Source organism: Seriola dumerili, unplaced genomic scaffold (genome assembly GCF_002260705.1).
Source record: "Seriola dumerili isolate Sdu_G_001 unplaced genomic scaffold, Sdu_1.0 BDQW01000105.1, whole genome shotgun sequence".
NCBI classification, from domain to species: Eukaryota; Metazoa; Chordata; class Actinopteri; order Carangiformes; family Carangidae; genus Seriola; species Seriola dumerili.
Genome location: NW_019174360.1, coordinates 785,408 through 805,750, shown reverse-complemented (window position 1 = coordinate 805,750; position 20,343 = coordinate 785,408). Strand labels below are relative to the sequence as shown.

The 20,343-nt window shown below is 43.7% G+C and overlaps 1 protein-coding gene across 1 annotated transcript in view; it reads right to left on the bottom strand.

The window, feature by feature from the left end:
• Nucleotides 1-20,343, bottom strand: part of LOC111222698 (xin actin-binding repeat-containing protein 2-like) — a 60,858-nt gene that overhangs the window by 18,823 nt on the left and 21,692 nt on the right. Inside the window, exons 2-3 of the mRNA XM_022746506.1 lie at nt 12,526-12,640; nt 711-868 (exon numbers count right to left, since the gene is read on the bottom strand). Of these exons, the coding sequence (XP_022602227.1) occupies nt 711-868; nt 12,526-12,640 (273 nt within the window). The remainder of the gene's footprint in view (nt 1-710; nt 869-12,525; nt 12,641-20,343) is intronic.

The following is a 20,343-nucleotide window of genomic DNA, read 5'->3' as shown; positions in this document are numbered from 1 at the left end:
GAGTCACTGTAGCATCCAGGCTACCTTGAAGAAGTAGCTGCCCAAAGTAAAGGAAGTAAGTAAATGCAACAATAAATGAAGCTCTTGGCAAGACTGGTGAGTAAACAGCTGCTAATGCTAACGTTGGCTATGTAGCATTTAGCAAAACTTACAAAACAGCTCCTTTAACAACATATTACATGTTAGAAGCTTATTACATGTTTTGAATGTGAAATCTGTCAGATAAATGTTGTAGAGCAGAAGTATAAATTAGCATTAAAGAAGAATTCATCACTGGAGTAAATGTGGATCAGATCTACTGAACTGGCTCCAACTGAAGTGAAATCAAGGCTTATGATTTTCTAAATGCACAGCGTGTTGAGGAATTATTGATATATCCTGCTGAAGAAAGCCGCCCTGTGTTGTGACATGACTGCTGATGATTCCTCCCGACAGTCTGGAGGTTTGGTTTTTCCCATCCTGCTCTGACCCCTTTGACACATTGACAAATAGTCCCACCATCCCGCCAGACCCCCCCCCCCCAGTAGATTTATACCCGAACCCTGGATCTGAATGACAGAAATGTGCTCATAAACATCAGTAACGTCCATCACAGATTGTCAGTTTAACCGTTAAATCAAAACACTACTGAGTCCTGCCATCTCTCTCTGGTTGACACCGCATACCCTCTCTGCGGCGTCTTGTTACATCCTGTGGAAGTATTGTCTTACCGCCGCAGAGGAGGAACTGCTGGTTTCTTTCTTGGACACGGCAGCCTGATACATCGCCAGCCGCTCTTTCACCGACACCGGCTCGGCCTCCGGGTCCTCGGCGCTCAGGGCCCTGTCCTCGGGAAGTCCTGACCTGGATCTACCTGGGCTGCCTGCAGCTACACACACACACACACACACACACAGATGAGATATTAATTTTAATACCCTTCATTGATGCAAGCAAACCAAACTCAGCTTTATCCTCTTGCTCGATATGTCTCTTTTAGAGATCTGCTGATATGCGCAACCTTCTCATTACTCTCATGGCTCGTCAGTGAAGCTCAGACAGAGCTTGCCCTTTTGTAATTAGCCTTAAGGGACAGTTTTGTGTATATGAGTTTTCTGTCATTACACTGGAACAGGCGGAGGCGACTGTTTTTACTAGAATCAATGGAATAGATTTTTTTATTTAGCTGCTGCAGACAGACCATCCTTATTAAAATATTACATAATAACATTAAATGAAAGGAAATAAAAGAAAAAGAACGCAGGCAGGTGGTGTCACTGACATCTAAAGTATTAAAGGTCTCATATTTCACACTTCTCGTGTTTATCTTAAAGTGTTGATCCATGAGAAGATATATTTGTGGTTTTAAGAACCAAAAGCCATCTCAGTGTAGTTTTACATCTCCTCTCTCAGGCTTCTCTCTGCAGCTCTGGTAAAAACAGGTCGATGAGCCAATCAGAATAGAGGAGGCTCTGAGCCTCTCTTTGGGCTTGGTGACTGCTTTGTTGTGACATCACAAAGTCACAGAAGTCCTGACGGCTGGTTTTAAGGCTCAGTTTCTGAATACAGGCTGTGTGCATTTCTCTGTGGACTGAGGCTTTGATACTTTCACAGTATTAATATAGAAGCTAGACCTGATCTATAATCACACTACACATGGACAGAGACCAGAAAATCCCATCCCGGGTTTGATGAAGACATCTGCATAGTTCCAGACACTGTAGATATTTTAACCTATAAGGGGCCGGAGGGAAAACAATCCGTAACGAACGTCGACACAAAACTGAAGCGCAGCGTTGATCAATCACAAAGCACTTCCTTATGATTCTTCATATTGCGCAGCACATCCCTGCGGATAAGCCAATTAGAGAAGAGCATTGATTTTACATTTGACTTTTCTGTGCAACAAAGCATCATTAGGCAACAGAGAAGGCTCCGTTAAAGCTCCGCATACACCCACACTGGACCTTTCAGCTCTTGGTGTGTTCGCTCTCTCTCCAGGCAACAACACCGTGGGATGAAAGAAGACCATAAATAGAAATTATTCCCTCTCATTATGTGCTCACATCGTAACCTTTTGACATTTTGAAACTCTCCGCCCCATGTTGGGTTTTTGCAATAGGTGCTCACATATTTTCTCCATATGGTATAATTTCGGCCTAAGTATGAGTTCTACTTCGGGTCAGATTTTTGTTTTGTTTCAGAAGTGTTAAAGCAGCTGCTTCTTAAATCCTTATGAATCTGATTGAAGTTGGCTTGGTGCTGTAGGAGCACAGAGATGAGTAAAAAATTCAGTGTCTACTGGTGAAGTGCACACCAACAAGTGTTGTGCATGAATGCGCACCTACCTTTGTTGCCATGGTTACTATAATGACGGTCATGGCTTGGTTAGGGTTTAGGGAAAAGATCGTGATGAGTACTTCCTCAACATTTGACGGTTTTTGTTGTCATGGTTACAGTGTAAACTGCTGGTTTCACATGGGAATCGAACACCGCTCTCCTGTCATAACTGCCACGACCAGTAGATGTCGCCTAGCAACAAAACGTATAACTATGGGTCATAACAACGTGCAGCACGAACGACCTGTGGGTTCGACAGTCTCCATGCAGCTTAACAACCGCAACAATACATCAGCAGAAGAAGAACCGTGAACACGTCTGAACACGTCTCTCAGCTCGTGAGTAAAGCCAGTGACGCTCTTCTTTTCTTTCACTTTCTGCACAATAACAAATGTTTAGAGCTGAATTACATTTGTCAACTGATCAGTTTTGAGTTGTTTAAGTGGGAAAACATGAACCCGCGTTGGTAATCTCTGTCTGTGACTCTATAGTACAATACAGTGATATGGCCAAATTCAAAACTGTGAACTAGTTTATTTCAATCTGTGTGAGCTGAACTTTGAGCCGGCTCCGGTGAAGTGTGAACTTGCACAATCCTGCAAACTGAACGTTTATGCTCGGCTATGCAGAGCGAGCTATCTTTATGCTTCTCCCAGCCCACGTATAGTACATCCTGACCGGCTTGATATAGATCACTCCTGGTATCCATGTCTTCAAAATCAAATGACCACTGATTCAATCTTTTTATTTTGTAGGTAAAACCACATGATTTCCCACATAAATCCAGTGTGAACCATCACACCACCATTAAAAACAGGGAAACATTTTGTGGAATATTTCAATTAAATACACTGGAGTTCATCCGGGTTGGATCGTGGCTGAAGTAAATCCAACGCTCCGGGTGAGTTGACCTTTGACCCAACTAACACTGTTTATGAGAAAAACTAATAGGACTTAATGGACTGGTAAGTGCCGACGTTTGAGGAACCATTAAGCTGGAGAGACAGAGTCGGACAGTTACGAGACAGTGGTACAAAAACCTCAATTAAAACTAACTGAATTTATTTTACTGTTAATGACGAAGCTAACACGCTTGCTAACTGTTAGCTAAGTTCCTAGCCTCCCATGCAGAAATGTGTTCTATATGCTTATATATGTTTTTGTCTAATAATTGTCTACTTATCAGTGTCTAATATTCCCAGTCTGGGAAAGTGCTCTCAGACTTTTGGACCCTATAATATCAACATACACTGACAGGCATTTACGTCACGTCTCTACATATTTAAACATACATATCTGTATGCGTTAGACATATGAGTCAGTGCCGTGTTCTGGTCTGACCGAGCCTTAATCCAGACGCCATGTGACAAAAGCATGTTCTCCTCATCCCGCCATTTTTAGCTTTCTGCTACGTCTGGCATGTTAGTGTAACCAATAACCATCAGGGAGAGAAATAGCCTGTCCAAGACAGCAGCATCTGAAAATAAACAGGGTTTTTTACCCACCACATCCTATAAATATGGGTCAGAAATCCAACACCTGAGGCTGCGGCGTTACCCAATACCAGCCTGATGACAGAAGCACAAGGATAATGCCTTCATTTATCACCGGAGATAAATGTTCACGTCACGGTCTGGAGCCGTCAGAGAGGCACAGACATGACGGGTTTGATCCCTGAGAGCGGTGACAACAGCGCTTTGGATATCACTGGCTTCTGAGAAAGGGGGTTTTCTGTATACAAAGCTGCCATAGCATGGAGGTGAGGTAACCAGGCTGCAGGAGGGGAGGGAGGGGAGGGAGGGGGCTGACTGGAGGAAAAAAATAAACCCAGCCTTTTTATAAACCGGCTCTGTCTGCAGCGTCATGTTCCCCTGTAACAAGGAGATTTATGGAGTGGAAGTGTGTGTAGGGATGGCTGTGTGTGTGTGTGTGTGTGTGTGTGTGTGTGTGTGAGAGAGAGAGAGAAATAAAAAGGAAAGAAAAAACTAATGAGATATATTTTCAAAGATTTCAAAATCATTTCACCATCTCCCTCCGCTGCCACTAATTACTACTGGCACCAACGGATGTTTAATTAGCATTAATAATAGCTTTCAAACACAGTCGTCCAAATATAATAAGGGACCAAATTTCTGTTTACAGTGTGGTATTGATATCAGATAAAAACTTTTCCACAGGCTCCTGTGTCACTCCTGTTCACAGGCACATTTACCACCGCGCTGACTTTTCCTCCTCTTGGAGTATTAGCTTCTTATCTCTTCAATTCCACAGCAGAGGCACAAGTGTTGGCACCGGACGGGGAGAGGCCGGGAAAAGTCAACGGGGCGGGGGTGGGGGGTTCATGCACAACTCAGTGGCTATATTGAGCCCAGCTGAGGACCGCTGACCTCCCTGTCACAGCCTCCTCTGCTGCTGCCTGTGCTGGAGCGATGCGAGGCGAGGCGAGGCGAGGCGCTGGCTGGAAGACATCGCGGCGTGTCGGGGAAAATGTGTGAGTGCAGAAGAAGAACAGGGTAATTTCAGAGTTTATGGGTGTGAGCGAAGGCAGAATGGCGCCGTAGCTCAAAAGCTAAATCGAGGCCCATAGATCTGTGTCAAGCAGAGGCCGTTTCCTAATCACAGAGGTGTCACCCCCCTTTTTCTCTGCCCTCCCAATTTTCTGTTCAGCACTAACTGACCAAACCCGCTGGCTGGGCGAGGTTTCACAGGAGAGTCGGAACGAGCTGCACTAATTGAAATGTCAGCCGTGGAGGGGGGCGATTTCTTCCCTTACCGATGAAAGCAAAACAGGCACAATAATTGAGCTGTCAAATCTATCAGAATAACTTCTTTACATTGAGAACGGATTGCCCCCGAGTGCTTCCTTATGCTGGGCTAAGCACTTTGTCTCTGATTTGCTATGCTTTCAGAATATTTTAGATCCGACTGCTGCCGGTGATGTCTGGTGGAAGGGAAAAAGGAAAAGGGGCCCATGCATGTTTTATGACAAAGCACAAATCCTGGTGGAATCGCGTGGGGGGGGGGGGACATGCTGCGATATCACATCTCATTCAGAGTCCAACACAATGCAGCCTCTCTCCGCTTCATCTTATTTCTGATTTTACACCACAGACGTCTCATGTCTGCCGCCCTGGCACATCAAACCAATTCATTATCAGGTGAAATGTCATCTTCCGTTTCCAATCTCCCTCTCCCACCACTTCTGCTTAGGTGTGCTGACGGCGGGGGCCTTGAAATGCTGATAGTCCGCACACATCTCTTACCTTCTTTAAACTGTGTAGGTCGCTCTTTGCGTCAAACAACAATAGAATCCAACAGAATGAAAAAAGGAACCTCCAGGAAAAAGAAACAGGCTCAGTCGACCAACCTTGACCCAATACGGTGAGCAAATCCTAGGCACAGACAGACAAGTGAGGCTTGGAGACCAGCTCCAGCAGTGCTCTCCACAGCTCAGTGAGGCCCGGGGATCCTGTGACAGCTGATTTTATTTTAGAAGCCCCCCTTCGTAAAAAATAGGATGGACTTAGGGGAGAGGGTAAATGGATGTGGGTTTGCTTTTTTTAGTTGTCATGTACCGAGGTACCCGACATGCTCTTAACCTTATGTCAGAGCGGTCTTACGGACAAAGACGTCCCACACTGTGACACTCGGTATCATTTACCCGGGGAGACGTTTGGCATTTGGAACCACCGCTCGTTAGCATGGTAAATATCACGACATTTTATGACTCAGCACACGCAGCGGAGATACAGTTCATACATATTGTTTCATAGACAACATAAACACACACACACACACACACACACACACACACACAAGCTATGGGAATTCAATGAGACATCAAGTTAGATGATAAGATCATTATTACTCTCATGTCTGTGCGCTGGATATGAAGCTAGAGCCAGGGGGCAATTAGATTAGCTAAATTAGCTAGATAAAGACTTGAAGTAAAATCTGACAAAGCTCAAAAATACAGCTAAGCGCATCTGTAAATCTCACAAATTAAAATATATACTGTGTATCGCCTGTTTGATCCATACACAGTGAAATGCTGGTTACATGGTGAATCTGTTTACAAGCAGAGCGGGAAGCTCAGCTGCTGCTTCGCCACGATGCGTGTAAGTCACTGTAAAACCACTACTTAACTGGCACATGGACACGAGACAGTGGGCCGCAAAAAACTCCCCACCCCTCCATCACAGGAGCAAAACCCCCCCATACTGAAAGTCATCGTCACTTTGCATCTCTGTGGTCGTTTTGAGTCTCTTTGTAGTTTCTATGAGACTTTTGTTTTTCCTTTTTTTGGTTGTTTTAGGCTTTTTTGTAGTTATTTTGATCCTTTTGTAGTTGTATTGTGTCTCTTTGTAGTTGTTTTATCTCTTTGTAGTTGTTTTGTGTCTCTTTGTAGTTGTTTTATCTCTTTGTAGTTGTTTTGTGTCTCTTTGTAATTGTTTTGTCTCTTTGAAGTTGTTTTATCTCTTTGTAGTTGTTTTGTGTCTCTTTGTAATTGTTTTGTCTCTTTGAAGTTGTTTTATCTCTTTGTAGTTGTTTTATCTCTTTGTAGTTGTTTTGTGTCTCTTTGTAGTTGTTTTATCTCTTTGTAGTTGTTTTATCTCTTTGTAGTTGTTTTATCTCTTTGTAGTTGTTTTGTCTCTTTGTAATTGTTTTGTCTCTTTGTAGTTGTTTTGAGTCTCTTTGTAGTTGTTTTGTCTCTTTGTAAGTTCAAGCATAAGGGTCACCTGAACCCTTTGGGCCCCGGGGCCTGTGCCCTGTTGACCCACTCAGTAATCCATCCATGTGTTGGTGGGCATATTTTTGAACTGAGCCAGCTGTTTACCCTCCTTTGAGTGTTTATGCTAAGCTAAGCTAAGCTAACCAACTGCTTCCTCTGCCTCCATATTTAGCATACAGACATGAGTGTCGTCAACTTGTCTAACTTTCTGTAGGAAAACAAATAAATATATTTCCCAAAATATCAAACTATTCCATTTATATAGCTGGAATCGAATGACATCAACTTTCCCAGTATACTAATATAACTTTTCCCTACATAGCCCTGCCTCTCTGTACATCATTGATTACTGATTCATGTGTCAGGGAATGGTTATAATAGCACTACTTCTTAATCAAATCTTCTTCTCTTTCTTTGATTAGCTCCTTTACTTCATTCACTATGTTAAAATTCTGCTTGTGAACTGAAGTGCCCTACTTTCTCAAGAGGAGGTAAAAACCTTTGTTCCCCCTAAAAGCCCTTCTTATTCACTGTATTTCATGCCTTTGAACCTCCTCAGCAAATGAAGTGCACTTCCTGCTGTGCACAATCGAGCAAGAAACATGTAACAATCAAGAAACACTCAAGCAGGAAATCAATTGGTGGAAGATAGAAAATCATAGATATCCTTTCTTTCTCTTTGCGTTTATTTCTTCGCCTTCTCCTTTTCTCCATACATCTTTCCTCGACATATGTTACCCTACAGCAACAGCAAAGGTCCTGTTATAAGCCAGTGACCTCCTGTTTGAGTCTGAGAAGCCCGAGGCCTTTCCTTCACTCCTTCTCAACCTACATCCTTCCTGACAACACACGAGAGAGTCTAACCGACGCAACCATGCAGGACTCTGTGTGCACGTCCATTCTGTACATAATATTAGCTGTGATCACGCCTGTTTACTGAACTCATGTATGAAACACAGGGTGTTCTCGGGGGGGGGGGGGAGGTGCCGCTGGCAGCACATCGACTGGAGAAAAGCGTGGTTATCGGGCTTGTAGAGAAGCTGCTCTCTGCTGATAATCCCACTGAAATTGCACATGGATTTTCTGTTAAAGTGGAAAATAAATGTACTTGTGTGGAATACCTAATGAAGGGGGGGCCTGACACTGTCCCCAAAACTGAGGTTCGGAGGGAGTCCGCACTCAAGTGAAGGTGATTTTAAACTACAATAACTTTGGTGCTGAATGCGATTAATATCTTTAATTTGTTAAAGTAAGTTGCCAATAAAGAGATTTAGTGTTCGATACTAAAATAACCGTGACGGCTCTTTTTCTTGAGCAAATGCAAGAAACATTTGCTCAGGAAAAAAAAAAAGTTGATGACAACAGGTGCAACCAGGCGCAACTGCAATGTGGAAGAACGTCTGAAAACTGAAGGAATAAAAGGGAGGGAGAGGTCTCTGAGAGAGAGAAGTTCAACTTCATGAACAAACACGCCGCTGACGGTGTAATTAACAGGTGAAGCAGCTTCAGAAATATCGGCGCTGCTGGTTATAACTGTGAAAAAACAATTATCCTCCAGTGAAGTGAATTCAAACTCTGCAGTTCGTCTCCTCCTCTGCATATTTGAACCCACACAGATTTATGTTTTTCAAGTACAATAATCTTATATAATTATGTATCTGAAAAAAAGAAAAGAAAAGAAAAAGAAACAGTCTTCATTTTTTAAACTAATGCAACATACAGTTTGGAGATTTGACATATAGAAAAACACACAAGGTCAGTTATTATTAAATGCCCATCAAAAGATTTAAATTATTGATGAAGGTATCTGAGCTGTGGCAGCAGGGTGAAACATAAGCAGGATGTTGAAGAGCTGCGTCTCTTTCCAGAAGGAAAAACAAGTGAACTTAAGTGACCTGCGCAGGATTCTGCTCCAACAGGTTTTATTCGTTCTCTATAGAAGCCATCTGTATTTTACATATATAAAATAAAATAAATAAAATAAAAAAATTCAGTTGCCTTTTCAGGGCTTCTGTAGTTCCCAGGATAAGAGATGGATCCTTTAATGGTGACAAAATATAAAACTCACTGCTTTTTATTTTCTACTGTTAATGAAAATAAAAATTCTAGAGTGATGTTTCGAAAATTCACACAACATTATTTACTGATGGATCTATTGTTGTCACCGTGTCCACAGACTATAATAATCAACACGCAGCCGCTTTCTAAAGTCAGAGACTGCAGATGAAAAATGCTTCATCTGTGATGTTGTGTGATGAACAGAAAAGACCTGACAGCTCACTAATCACATAGAACAGCACTACTGATGTTTCTGCAGAAGTCCGGGTCAGTCAGCGAGATACCAGGCGGGCGCAGGCGGGGGAAAATACGAGTTCACCCGTGCCACCGCGGTTCACGCCGTGCACCAGCATGAAAACAGAGCTCTAAATAACACTGAACCTTTCAACTTTGGAGGTTCCAGGAAACAACTTTTCACAGTCACACGACGGCGGTGGATGGATGGGTGAACAAACGAAGCCACTGGTCAGACCCGATCAACTCAGGCTGAAGCAGGAAAAAATGACTAATGAATTCACCTTTATTCCTTCTTTTAAAACAAAGCTTCTCTTTAAAGATGAAATATTAAGAGCAGATGTAATAAACAGGAAAAAAAAACACCACTGATTTCCACCATTAGTCAAAAAGAAAGCAAAGATATTAAAGTGTAATCTTGATAAAACACCAAGATTACAAGAATTTCTTTGCTCAGCGAGGTTCAGACACATATTCTTCAAATGTCACGGATTTCACAGAACAACCATTTCACACATTTCTATAAATACACTGTGTAGACGACGTCCTGGTTCACCTGGAGGAACCCAGATTGAGCCACATCAAACCTCAATTTTTAAATTTCCCAGCATCAGCCTTTGTCTTAAGATCTGATTTGCATGCCATAACAGCCACTAAGGGAATCAAATCTGGATTTGACAAGAAGAAAAGCTCTGTTTATCCTCGGGATGAGATTATAAAGACATCATCATTTGGCAGGCAAATCTGGGAGGAGATTAATTAAAACAAAAAGACTGTTTTGGCAAATCCTCCTCCAACTGGCAGCGTTTGCACTTTGAAAAGTTCTCTTGGGCCCAGTCTGCCTGACAAGTTTAATCAGCCAGAAACTAATATATACAACATATATACACACAGGAAACTTTTAAATAAATAGAGTATAAAAGCTCTGCTTTTTATTGTGTGCGACACAACTCTCATGGCGGTGATTCTGGCGTAACAGGAGAGGAAACAAGTAAACAAGGATGTCTATTTAGAAAAAGAGCAGCAGCGTGGAGATTTAGAGGTGAGCTTTGCATCTGTTTAAAGTGCAGTTACACCCGGCTTTATTTAAACATTGCGGCTTTGGAGGGAACAGCTCCTGAAGCCCTCCTGCCACCGCAGTCAGTCATTTGACCCGGCAGAGGACTGTGCCGTGTTGTCACTGACAACCTGTCAGCAGAGACAAAAGCTTGTCGCTCAGTCGGGTCAACAGGAACGCCGACAAGCTCCAATTTTAGAGACGGCGCGGAGGTTTAGAGGCCGACACGAAAGCCCGACTGATCTCAGGTGGAGATGGAGAGGCGTCAGTCTGCATCTGTGAGTGCGAGCACGCAGGGTTGAGTTTATGAGCGTGTGCATGGTTAACACCTTGATACTGCTCCAAGGCCTGTCAACACTTCCATCACTTTAGATTCTCGCTTTCTACAAATCACTTTTACAATTTCAATTTACACCGGCCTGACATTTGACATGTGTTCACAAAGCATATAGAAGAAAATACAGTACAATTATAATACAACCTGGGTAAATAAGAAAACAGTGAAGATTAAAGCAGCTATAGTCAACATTTCTTGAGTGAAATGACCACGAGCATCTTACAGCTTGTTGTTTTGGTTTTACTGCTCACAACTTCTCTGTTTTGGTTGACTCTCACCGCTCTCATCAGCTCTAAAAACCACCACTTACTCAGCAGCAAACAGCAAACAAAGCTAACAACTAGCTGGTGAACATAGTGTAGCATTTAGTGGCTAAAGCACCCGACGGGAGCTAGCTATAGCAGAGCTAAAAAGAGGGTAAATACTCGAGCTGTGTAAAAAACAGAGGTTAAATAAAGATGGACGCAGCAGTTTTGAAGCTCAGAGTGAGCTGCTGCACTGTCGCCATCTTGGCAGCGCCTGACTCCGTCTCCTAACTCCCTGGCTAATCTAAAAATGGGCAAAGAGGAGGGATGAGTGTGGAGCTGAGACTTCGGTGCCATAAGGAGGAAATTAGCTCTAGAGACCAAAACAGTTTTTTGTACCAGGCTGTAAACATGTTTATTTCTGCTGTAAAGTTGGACATTTTAACATGGGAGTCTATGGGGACTGACTCACTGTTGGAGCCAGACTCTAGTGGTCATTAGAGGCACTGCAGGTTTTTGGCTTCATTTTTCAGCTGCTTGGTAAAAAAGCTTTAATCTCTGTTGGTTTTTTATTTTGGACAAACACTAAGAGAATGTGTCTTTGTTCTTTTGGCACCTCCCTCTGCTTGTTTCTATATAGAGACCTCTTTCAACAGGCTCTTCAGCGGCCTCGGGGGTTAAGGCACCAACCATAAAACACAAAATCCCCGGCTCACGTTTGACTGGGGACCCCTGTTGCATGTCATTCCCAATCTCTTTGTCCTTTCATTTCCTCATCTCTCCATCGCGGCTGTCCGATAAAGGCAGAGTAATTAAAAAAAAATCTCCACTTCATGGTTCATCGTTGTGTGTTTAGCTAAGCTTCTGCTTTCATTGTGAATGTTTTTAGATGTTCAGCCAGTTCAATGTCACTTATGGTGTTATTCAAACGCTGCGATGGATGGGTGACACTGGTCTGTGGTCGTACCGGCCAGGTGTTGTCACCCTCTTTAACCTCACCACACACACACTAGAGTAACAGAGTTACTGTGCTGGGCCACATGAGAGGCCAACATCTTAGAAGTTGCTCGCTTTAATTTGTTTGTGATCCATGGACTGTACCTTGCACCGTGAGCTCCATCTGTGTGCGCAGCGCTATCAGCGTCAGTGGGAAAACAAACTGGAGGTAGCCACCGCGGTGTTGCTATCACAGTAATGGTAGCACAGTATCTAGCAAGCCATTTTTTAAATTTTTTTTTTTAAAAAGCAGCCAGGGAGGCAGCCTTATCTAGCAAAGAACAATGTAGTTTTCAAAAGCTGCTTTCTGCCAAATGTTTATCTCATAGAACAAATGGGACAAAACATTGCATTAAGCATTCTGCTGCCTTGGTTTGTTTGCTCGACACACTAGTGTAACCATGACGCAATCACACAGCTGTAAGGGCCTCTCGTCAAATGTTATAGCTCATCTGAAGTTGCATCAAAGTCACTTTTAAAACTCTGCTTTTAAAAAAACACAACTCCCAAAGGAAATAAAAAAAGAAAAGCTAGAGAATATACTCACAGAGAGCGGCGTGCGGAGGTGAGGCCATGCTCTGATCTGCCGTCTCGTCAGCCTGCGTGAGACTGCTACTGGACATCGCTCTTTTGGATGGGGAGGTGTGGACGCTTGTCACTTCCTGGTAAGAGAGACAGAGAGACAGAGAGAGAGAGAGCTATCAGAGGAAACACCTGTGCTTTGCAACAAGGGAGATGGAGAGGTGACAGTGCAGGTCATCAGTGGACAAACACAGAAAAACACACGCATACCTTCAGTATGAAAAATGACACAGTGAAGCGTCTGGTGACATTTAAAGCTGCAGATTCCTGTGAAACTTAGTTGCCGGTCTGCACACACAACACATCTACACACACACACACACACACACACACACACGTGAGTGCGACCTTGAACACAGTGAGAGCAGGAGACACTGAGTGGAAAGTTAGTGCAAACAGCACTTGGTTGAATTTTAATAGCGCCACTCTATCTGTGACTAAAGGTGTTTTCACAGGCTTCTGTTGGAGAAAGGTACAACATTGGTAAATGGCATGTCCTTGGCGCACACAGGTTTGTTTTTCCCCTGGAAGCATTTTGTCAAAACTTAGAAGTCAGCCTGTGCAACACACCTATTCAGTTGCAAATCATCCCTGCAGGGAACAGACACACCTGTGTGTCTGTGTGTGTGTGTGTGTGTGTGTGTGTGTGTGTGTGTGTGTGTGTGTGTGTGTGTGTGTGTGTGTGTGTGTGTGTGTGTGTGTGTGTGTAGGCGTGTGTGTCTTTGCAAATGTGCGGGTGTGTTTTTTCATTTGCAAATCAAATGTATTCCCCATAGCAATTTTTTTTGACAGCTTCTTCCCGAGCGTCTGCGCGGAGTGACAACAAACATGCAACAACGGCAAACCACGTGGCGCACGCGCACACACACACACACACGCACACACACACACACACACACACATGCATAAATCTGTGTCTGTAGTGCTTGGTCGTCTTCTCTCTGCTAAAGGTGTCAACCATTATTTCAGAAATGCACCAAAGGACTAAACATTGTCCTCAAAAAAATCCCATTAAGCAAATCCCCAAAGTGCAACCATGGTCATTTGCATACTTTCCTACAGTACACACACACACACACACACACACACACACCTCGGTAGAACAGGGATGTAAACATAATCTCTCCCTCTCTGTCACTGTTATTTTTGCTCTCTTGCTGAAGTAGCACTCACATCGAATGAAGCTCAAATAAGTGAGTCCACACAGGCCGCTGCGAACCACAGCTCCCCAGTTCTCTGCTGATATTAAACAGTATTTTGTCCACAACAGGTTGTTACTTTGCTCCAGGGATGATTAAGTGCATGAGCAGCAGCAGCAGTGTGTGAAAAATGTGTGTGTGTGTGAGTGAGTTTGCGTTACAGAAGTGAATGTCACTGACTGAAAGCCATTAAAGGGCCTGAAACATTTATCTCTCTCTGGTTTTCTGGTGAGCTTGTTTACACTTCACTTGTGTGGTGAATTATGAACACATGTGGCGTGTGGGTGTGATCATACTGTGAAAGTCTTTGTCCGCACTCCGGTCGATATTTTTCAGTTGCAGATGAAACAGCATGGAATCTCATTGACGGACTGGCTGTGTGCACACTACAGGAAGTACAGTAAAACAAAAGGAGAGATACCTACGGTGGCCCTGAGAGCTCAACACACTGCAGCTTAAGAAAACGCATGCAAATACACAAATGTACCGCAAGTAGCACAGACAACAACGAGTGATGAACCTGGCTGGGACACACTTGTTCAATGCTGGTAAAAGCCACTAATTTTTTAAATGTTGATTCTGAGGTGTGCAGAGGGGAAAACATATGTAACTCTCACAGCTGCCTACATGAAGCTTTTCACTCCGCCTTATAGTGTGTATCCATTTGGAGAAGATAAACACACTTTTGTCCTCAGACATGATTGGACAACAAGACTTATGAACTGGTTCATTTGCAGCATTCCTCAGCCTTGAAGGAAGCATATACAATAAAGAAGAACAGGACCCGGGATTGAACCCTGGGGCACGCCACAAAAATATTTACTCGACAATTCGAGTAGTCTTACTAGAAATCCAAAGCCGACCTGAGATGATCCTCTCTTACTGTATAAAATGCAGTATTGAGTACCAAAACAGATGTTTTTCTAGCATTCATGTATGTTCAAATATCATTTATTCCTTAGAGCAGATGCATCTCAGGGCTGTTTGGCACAGATACAAGATGAAGCCAGCAGAATTTGTAAGTAAATAGGTTTCCTAAAAATACATCAAGTTGGACTCAAGTTGGAAATTGGCCTGAAGATATTCATGTTTCTGCTAAAACTACCTTTTTTTTTTTTTCCCTAACAGAGGCAATTTTTCAAAAGCAAAAGAAAAACAGCCAGTCTGCAAGGACACATTGATGTGCTGGAAAAAAAAACTTTACAAAGCCGGTCAAGGGCACAGAGGAAGCTGATTTTAAGACAATAGCATCAACTACAACACATTAAAACTGACTCATTTAGAAATGATTGATGGGTATTAAGAAATATACAATATATTATAGAGAAGCAGCATTGAGACATTTAGAAAAGTATGTGTTTTTTTATTCATCGCTTATTTGGGAAACTATTAAATACTGGTGATTGATACCGTCCTGAAAAAGACCAATTTTCAGTTCAGCAGATATTCTGTGACATAACAGTACATAACAGTACTGTTGTTATCCACTTCACGAGCTACAATAACCGGATGAACAGCAGCCGTGGCAACAGCACAGCGTCTCGTGCAACCATCACCGAGCGCTATCTAGCTTTGAGTCCCTGCCATATGTTCTGTTTGGCGCAGGCTGCCACAGAGGAAGGAGGGAGGAAGAGGGAATAGGAGCGGCGGTGGTGGTGGTGGTGGTGGAGGAGGTGGAGGAGGTGGAGGAGGAGGAGGAGGGTGTCTCTGTGCATCTCCAATAGACTGACAGAGTTAATAAGGGACAGCGCTTGGTGAAATCTGTCTAAATGTACGAGCCTGTCGCGAGAGATAATCCCTGTGAGAGCGAGAGCGAGAGAGAGAGCGAGAGCGAGAGCGAGAGCGAGAGAGAGAGAGAGAAATCACTGGATCCGTGCATAAGATGCTCCGCTAATGAAATCAATTCAGGCCATCTGGGAGCATTTGGTGTGTGACAGCTGCCTACGAAGAGGCCAGTCGGACCCGTGGTGGTGAAACCATGGTAACAGTAACACACGCACCGTTAGCCCTGGGGAGGCGACACCCTCCACCCTCCACCCTCCCACCTTCACATTGGCGCCTATTAGAGGGGGGACATCACCAGAGCTTAGACTGATCCAGGAAACTATGAGCTCGCTGTCACGCGTGCAGGGACTTTACCGTTTTACGCTGATCGCCTCATGTCAGCCGTGGACATTTTTTCGTCCTCTAACAAGCCGGCGCTTCCACTTGTAGGACTTTAATGACACGCCGTAGCGCACGGAGGGGTCTCTGCGGAGGGCTGTCCGCCTCTCCCTCCTCAAACGTTCTCCATCTGTCCTCCTCCTATGTCATCCTCTGTTTAAAAAGTGTCAGTCTTAATAAGTCAATTAGTCAAAAACTGAGCCCCGAGGTTTTATTTTTCTCCACCCACAGAAAGTGAATGAGCCAGCTGGGAGAGAGAGAGAGTCGGTCGTAACTGTTCACTTAGATGGAGTGATACTGTCTTGACCTGAGTAAAGTGAGTTTCCCTTCAGTCTTCACACAGGCAGAGAGTCGGCACGTATGTGTGTTGATCATATTTTGATGGCGATAATCCAGCTGTAGTGTTTGAATCTGGTTATTCACTCAAGGTTATGACCGCGTGGCGGAGTTTGAAAAATAGATTACAGTCAATACACTCGGGGCAAATGACTGTGGTTATGATGAGTCTGAATACAAGTCATCACAGAGCTGCTGGCCGTCTCTCCTGCACCTGAAAAGCTCAAATAGCTCGGAAATTACCCAAAGTGCTTTTAGTGGAGTTGGTGGAGCTACAGTAGCGGCTGAAATCGATAAGGTCCGTGGGTTCGATATTAGATGTGACATTTTGGAGGAGAGAGGTCGTCCACCTCCTTAAACAGATCTTATTTTGGGGAATGCTCTCTGTTCCTTTTCGCCTCTCCGTCTTTCTTTCTCCCACCCTCCTTTCCCTGTCCTTCCCTTTTATTTATTACGACCCATAGTTAGGTTTTGTTGCTAGGCAGCATCTGGTGGTGCGAAGTGCTGTGACGTAGTATAAAGAAGTATAAAGATAGACAAAGTCCGCGTCGACAAAACACTGGAATATGTTCACCACATTATTGTAACTATTATCAATTAACGCTTCTAGTCAGCGATTACCTTAAAACTGATCACCTGTGGTCAATACTAGTAGTATCGCGCCATCCCTAAATGTAACCATGACAACAAAGATCAGCTCATGTTGAGGAAGTATTTCTTGAAACTAAAGTCACAATCTTTTCCTAAACCTAACCACGCCACCGCCGCTGTTACAGTAACCGCGGCGACAAAAGCAGGTACGGCAATCTCGGTACAGACGGCCTGTTTCATATTGTAACCGTGACAACCAAGGTCCAGTACGCCTGCCCCGCCGTAGTGGCGCTGTTGCAGGTGAAAAGGACCTGTGTGGTTGTGCAGGTTTGTGCAACGAGACTCTGCTGACGTTTGAACCTCTTCACACCGAGTTCCTCACAAATCCGCTCGTTCATGTACCGCTGTTCATTTACCGCCTATTTGCCATTCATGTATCTGGAGGAGCACTGCAGCTCTGGCTGGTGGACCCGCCAAAACAGGAAGTCACTCACACATGAGTCACCGCCTGAGGACTTCATTTTAAATTAATAGGATTCCTTTGTCTGCGATCGGAGCGCGCACAAGTGAAGCTGCACGTTTTGGACAACGGCACAGTTCAGCCACATGCACCCTCCCTCCGACAGCTCTTGGAGTGAGAGCTTCTGGCTGTGAAAGCCGCCTTATGTGTTGGCTGGCATAGCATACAAGTGCCTGCTCTCAAACATGACTCATGAGGCTCGACAACAGTAAACAAATCACTGGGTCTGACTGAGGCAACCGGTTGCTTTGGACTCGTTTCTCTAAAAACACGACTGACTTTCCCCAACAATTCAAAGCAGGGCGCCAGAGGTCTCAGCAGTCTTTTCAAACTGATGCTATGCAGGTGAAGCTTCACAATGTCGGCCCGAAACTACCTGGAGGGACTTTTTGAAGCCTGAGATTTCAAATAGTTTTCTTAGTGACTGGGATCAGAGGTCTGTATCACAAAGCAGCAGCAAAACCATGAGTGTTGCTCTTAATATGGCTGATACCTGAGAAGATATTCTAGTACGATCACACAACTGATATACTGACATACTACTACAGCTGGTTTTAAGGCTCAGGTTCTGAATACAGGCTGTGTGCATTTCTCTGTGGACTGAGGCTTTGATACTTTCACAGTATTGATATAGAAGCTAGACCTGATCTATAATCACACTACACATGGACATCTGCCTTTAAACTCTACTACCTTTACTATATTTGTTCTTTTGACAGTTTTATATTGATGCATCAAAATGTACAAGCAAGAACCCAAGATTTACAGAGCTAATTACCTGTGTCAACTCTTTTCTCTTCATCTCATTGGTCCCTTTGGAGTATTTATACACAAACATTGCGTTGGTGATTACTTGTTGTGTACTTGCTAAATAAACAAACGCGCCCTTGCTGTTGGTTGCATTGAGAGAAATGTGGGATGGAAAGAGTCGGACTCATCGCAGCCTCCGTCAGACACCTCTGCTTTGGCTTCAACATTCAGCTGTGGCGGCTGCAGCTGGCCGTACGCTGCACCGCCTCAGCCTCTGGGGTTAAATCATTCAGGCTGCGTGAATAAATAGATGAGTGAATGGATGCATGAGTGAGGGGCTTTGTTGATTATATGAGGTGACTGGTCATCATCTTCAAGACACAGCTGCTGTCAGACAAGGTTTCGTTCTGGCCATTTACTTGCTATTCACATTTACCAAGATCAATTTGGTTTGTTTACTAACGTAATTACTCTTTTCAACATTTACATGTTTTAATTAAAATGTTGCCATGTCAACCTGAGCTCAGCCGATATAGTCCCACCTCACCAAAGATGGATATGAAAATTATTTTTCAAGGATACTTTCTAAAATTACTTATTTCCATTTTGATTTCCATTTTCTTCTTCTGGGTGTCGAGTGATCAGCGCGAGCACACTGCTGTCACTGTTCTCAACACTTTACACGTCATGTCCTGGTGAACAAGCAGCTAGCGGCTAAATGCTAGCTTTAGCATTATTAGATATAATGTGATAAAAAAGACCTTGAGGTATTTATGTGAACATAAAGCTGCAGCTGCAGGGTGGGCCGGATTTATTTTGCTATCAATAAAGAACTGAATGTGTAACACTTCCTCTAATTGATTGTACTTGTTTTCTGCAGTACTTTTATTTTTTTATAACTTCAAAATATGATGATTGTGTTGTGATTATAGTGCGATATATTTGAATTCCTGGTTCACCAAGCGTCCAATGAGAAATGCATTTACCTGACGCCCTTGTTCCTTTTGACTCAGACAGTCACTGTCTGTTCCCACTGTTAAAAGGAAACAAATCAGTATCTATTCCTTTCTTATTCTTTTTTTTTTCCTCTGAAGTTTTCAGTCCTTGATCTCAGAAGCTCATTGTTGCAGGAGAACCTCTTTTCATCAGGAGTGATGTGTAGAGGAGAAGCAGCCTGATCCATTCAACAGTTCGCAAAAGAGCCAATATTTTCATTTGCAGATCAAATGACGGCAGCGAGATCTTAAAGGCATGTGCTCGGGTTTTATAGCGCTTCTCTAATCTTATCGACCAATGAAAGCGTTTTACACTAACAAGCCACATTCACTCACACACACACACACACACACACACACACTGATGATACACTGGGAGCAGCTTGTGGTTCAGCATCTTGCCCAAGGACACTTTGACATGTGGACCGGCGGAGCCGGGTAATCGAACCGCCGACCTTCTGATTAGAGGACGACTCGCTCTACCTCCTGACCCCTCGTCTGCATTTGGATCTCAAGGCTAAATCCTCAGCCATCTTCCATCACCTCCTCCTCATTGATGTTACGCAACCATGTGCATTGTTCACTTGAAGGTCGTCTCAGCTTTCATGCGCTCCCTCGCCGCGTCTACTCTGTGGCAGCTGCTTTTTCTTTTCTGCCAATGTTTTTGTTTGTGCCGTGTGCCGCAAGTGTTCCCGTTTGCAATCCAGTAGAAGTGCAAAAAAACTATTTTTTTTGTTTTGTTTCCAATCCTCTATCGACCGTCCTTATTATGACTAAACAGAGGAACGGCGAGAACCACCCACATCAATATTTCAAGCACTCATGGGCAGACATGGGCACAAAAGAGGCACGGTCCAAAAAACGGGGAGGGAATGGAGAAAGAAATGGGCCACAGGCCAAAAAAGGCCGAGTGTGAATGAAAAAGTGAAAGAGAACGATGTTGAATAGGGGAGAAAAAAGTCAGATAGAAAACAAACCTGAGAGTGAGAGAGAGGTGACTGTCGGAGGGGGAGGAGGGTGTGTAACAGTGATTTGAGGTTTTCTACCGAGCCCAGCTGAGGCAGAAAGGATTAACTAAAGGCCAAACACACAGACAGAGTCACAAGTGAAAAGCTCGGAGATGGACAACAGCAGAATAGAAAGACTTACAGAGACGAACCGAGGAAATGAACAAACACAAAAGAAGAAAGAGCTGACGTGTATATATATATATATATATATATATATAC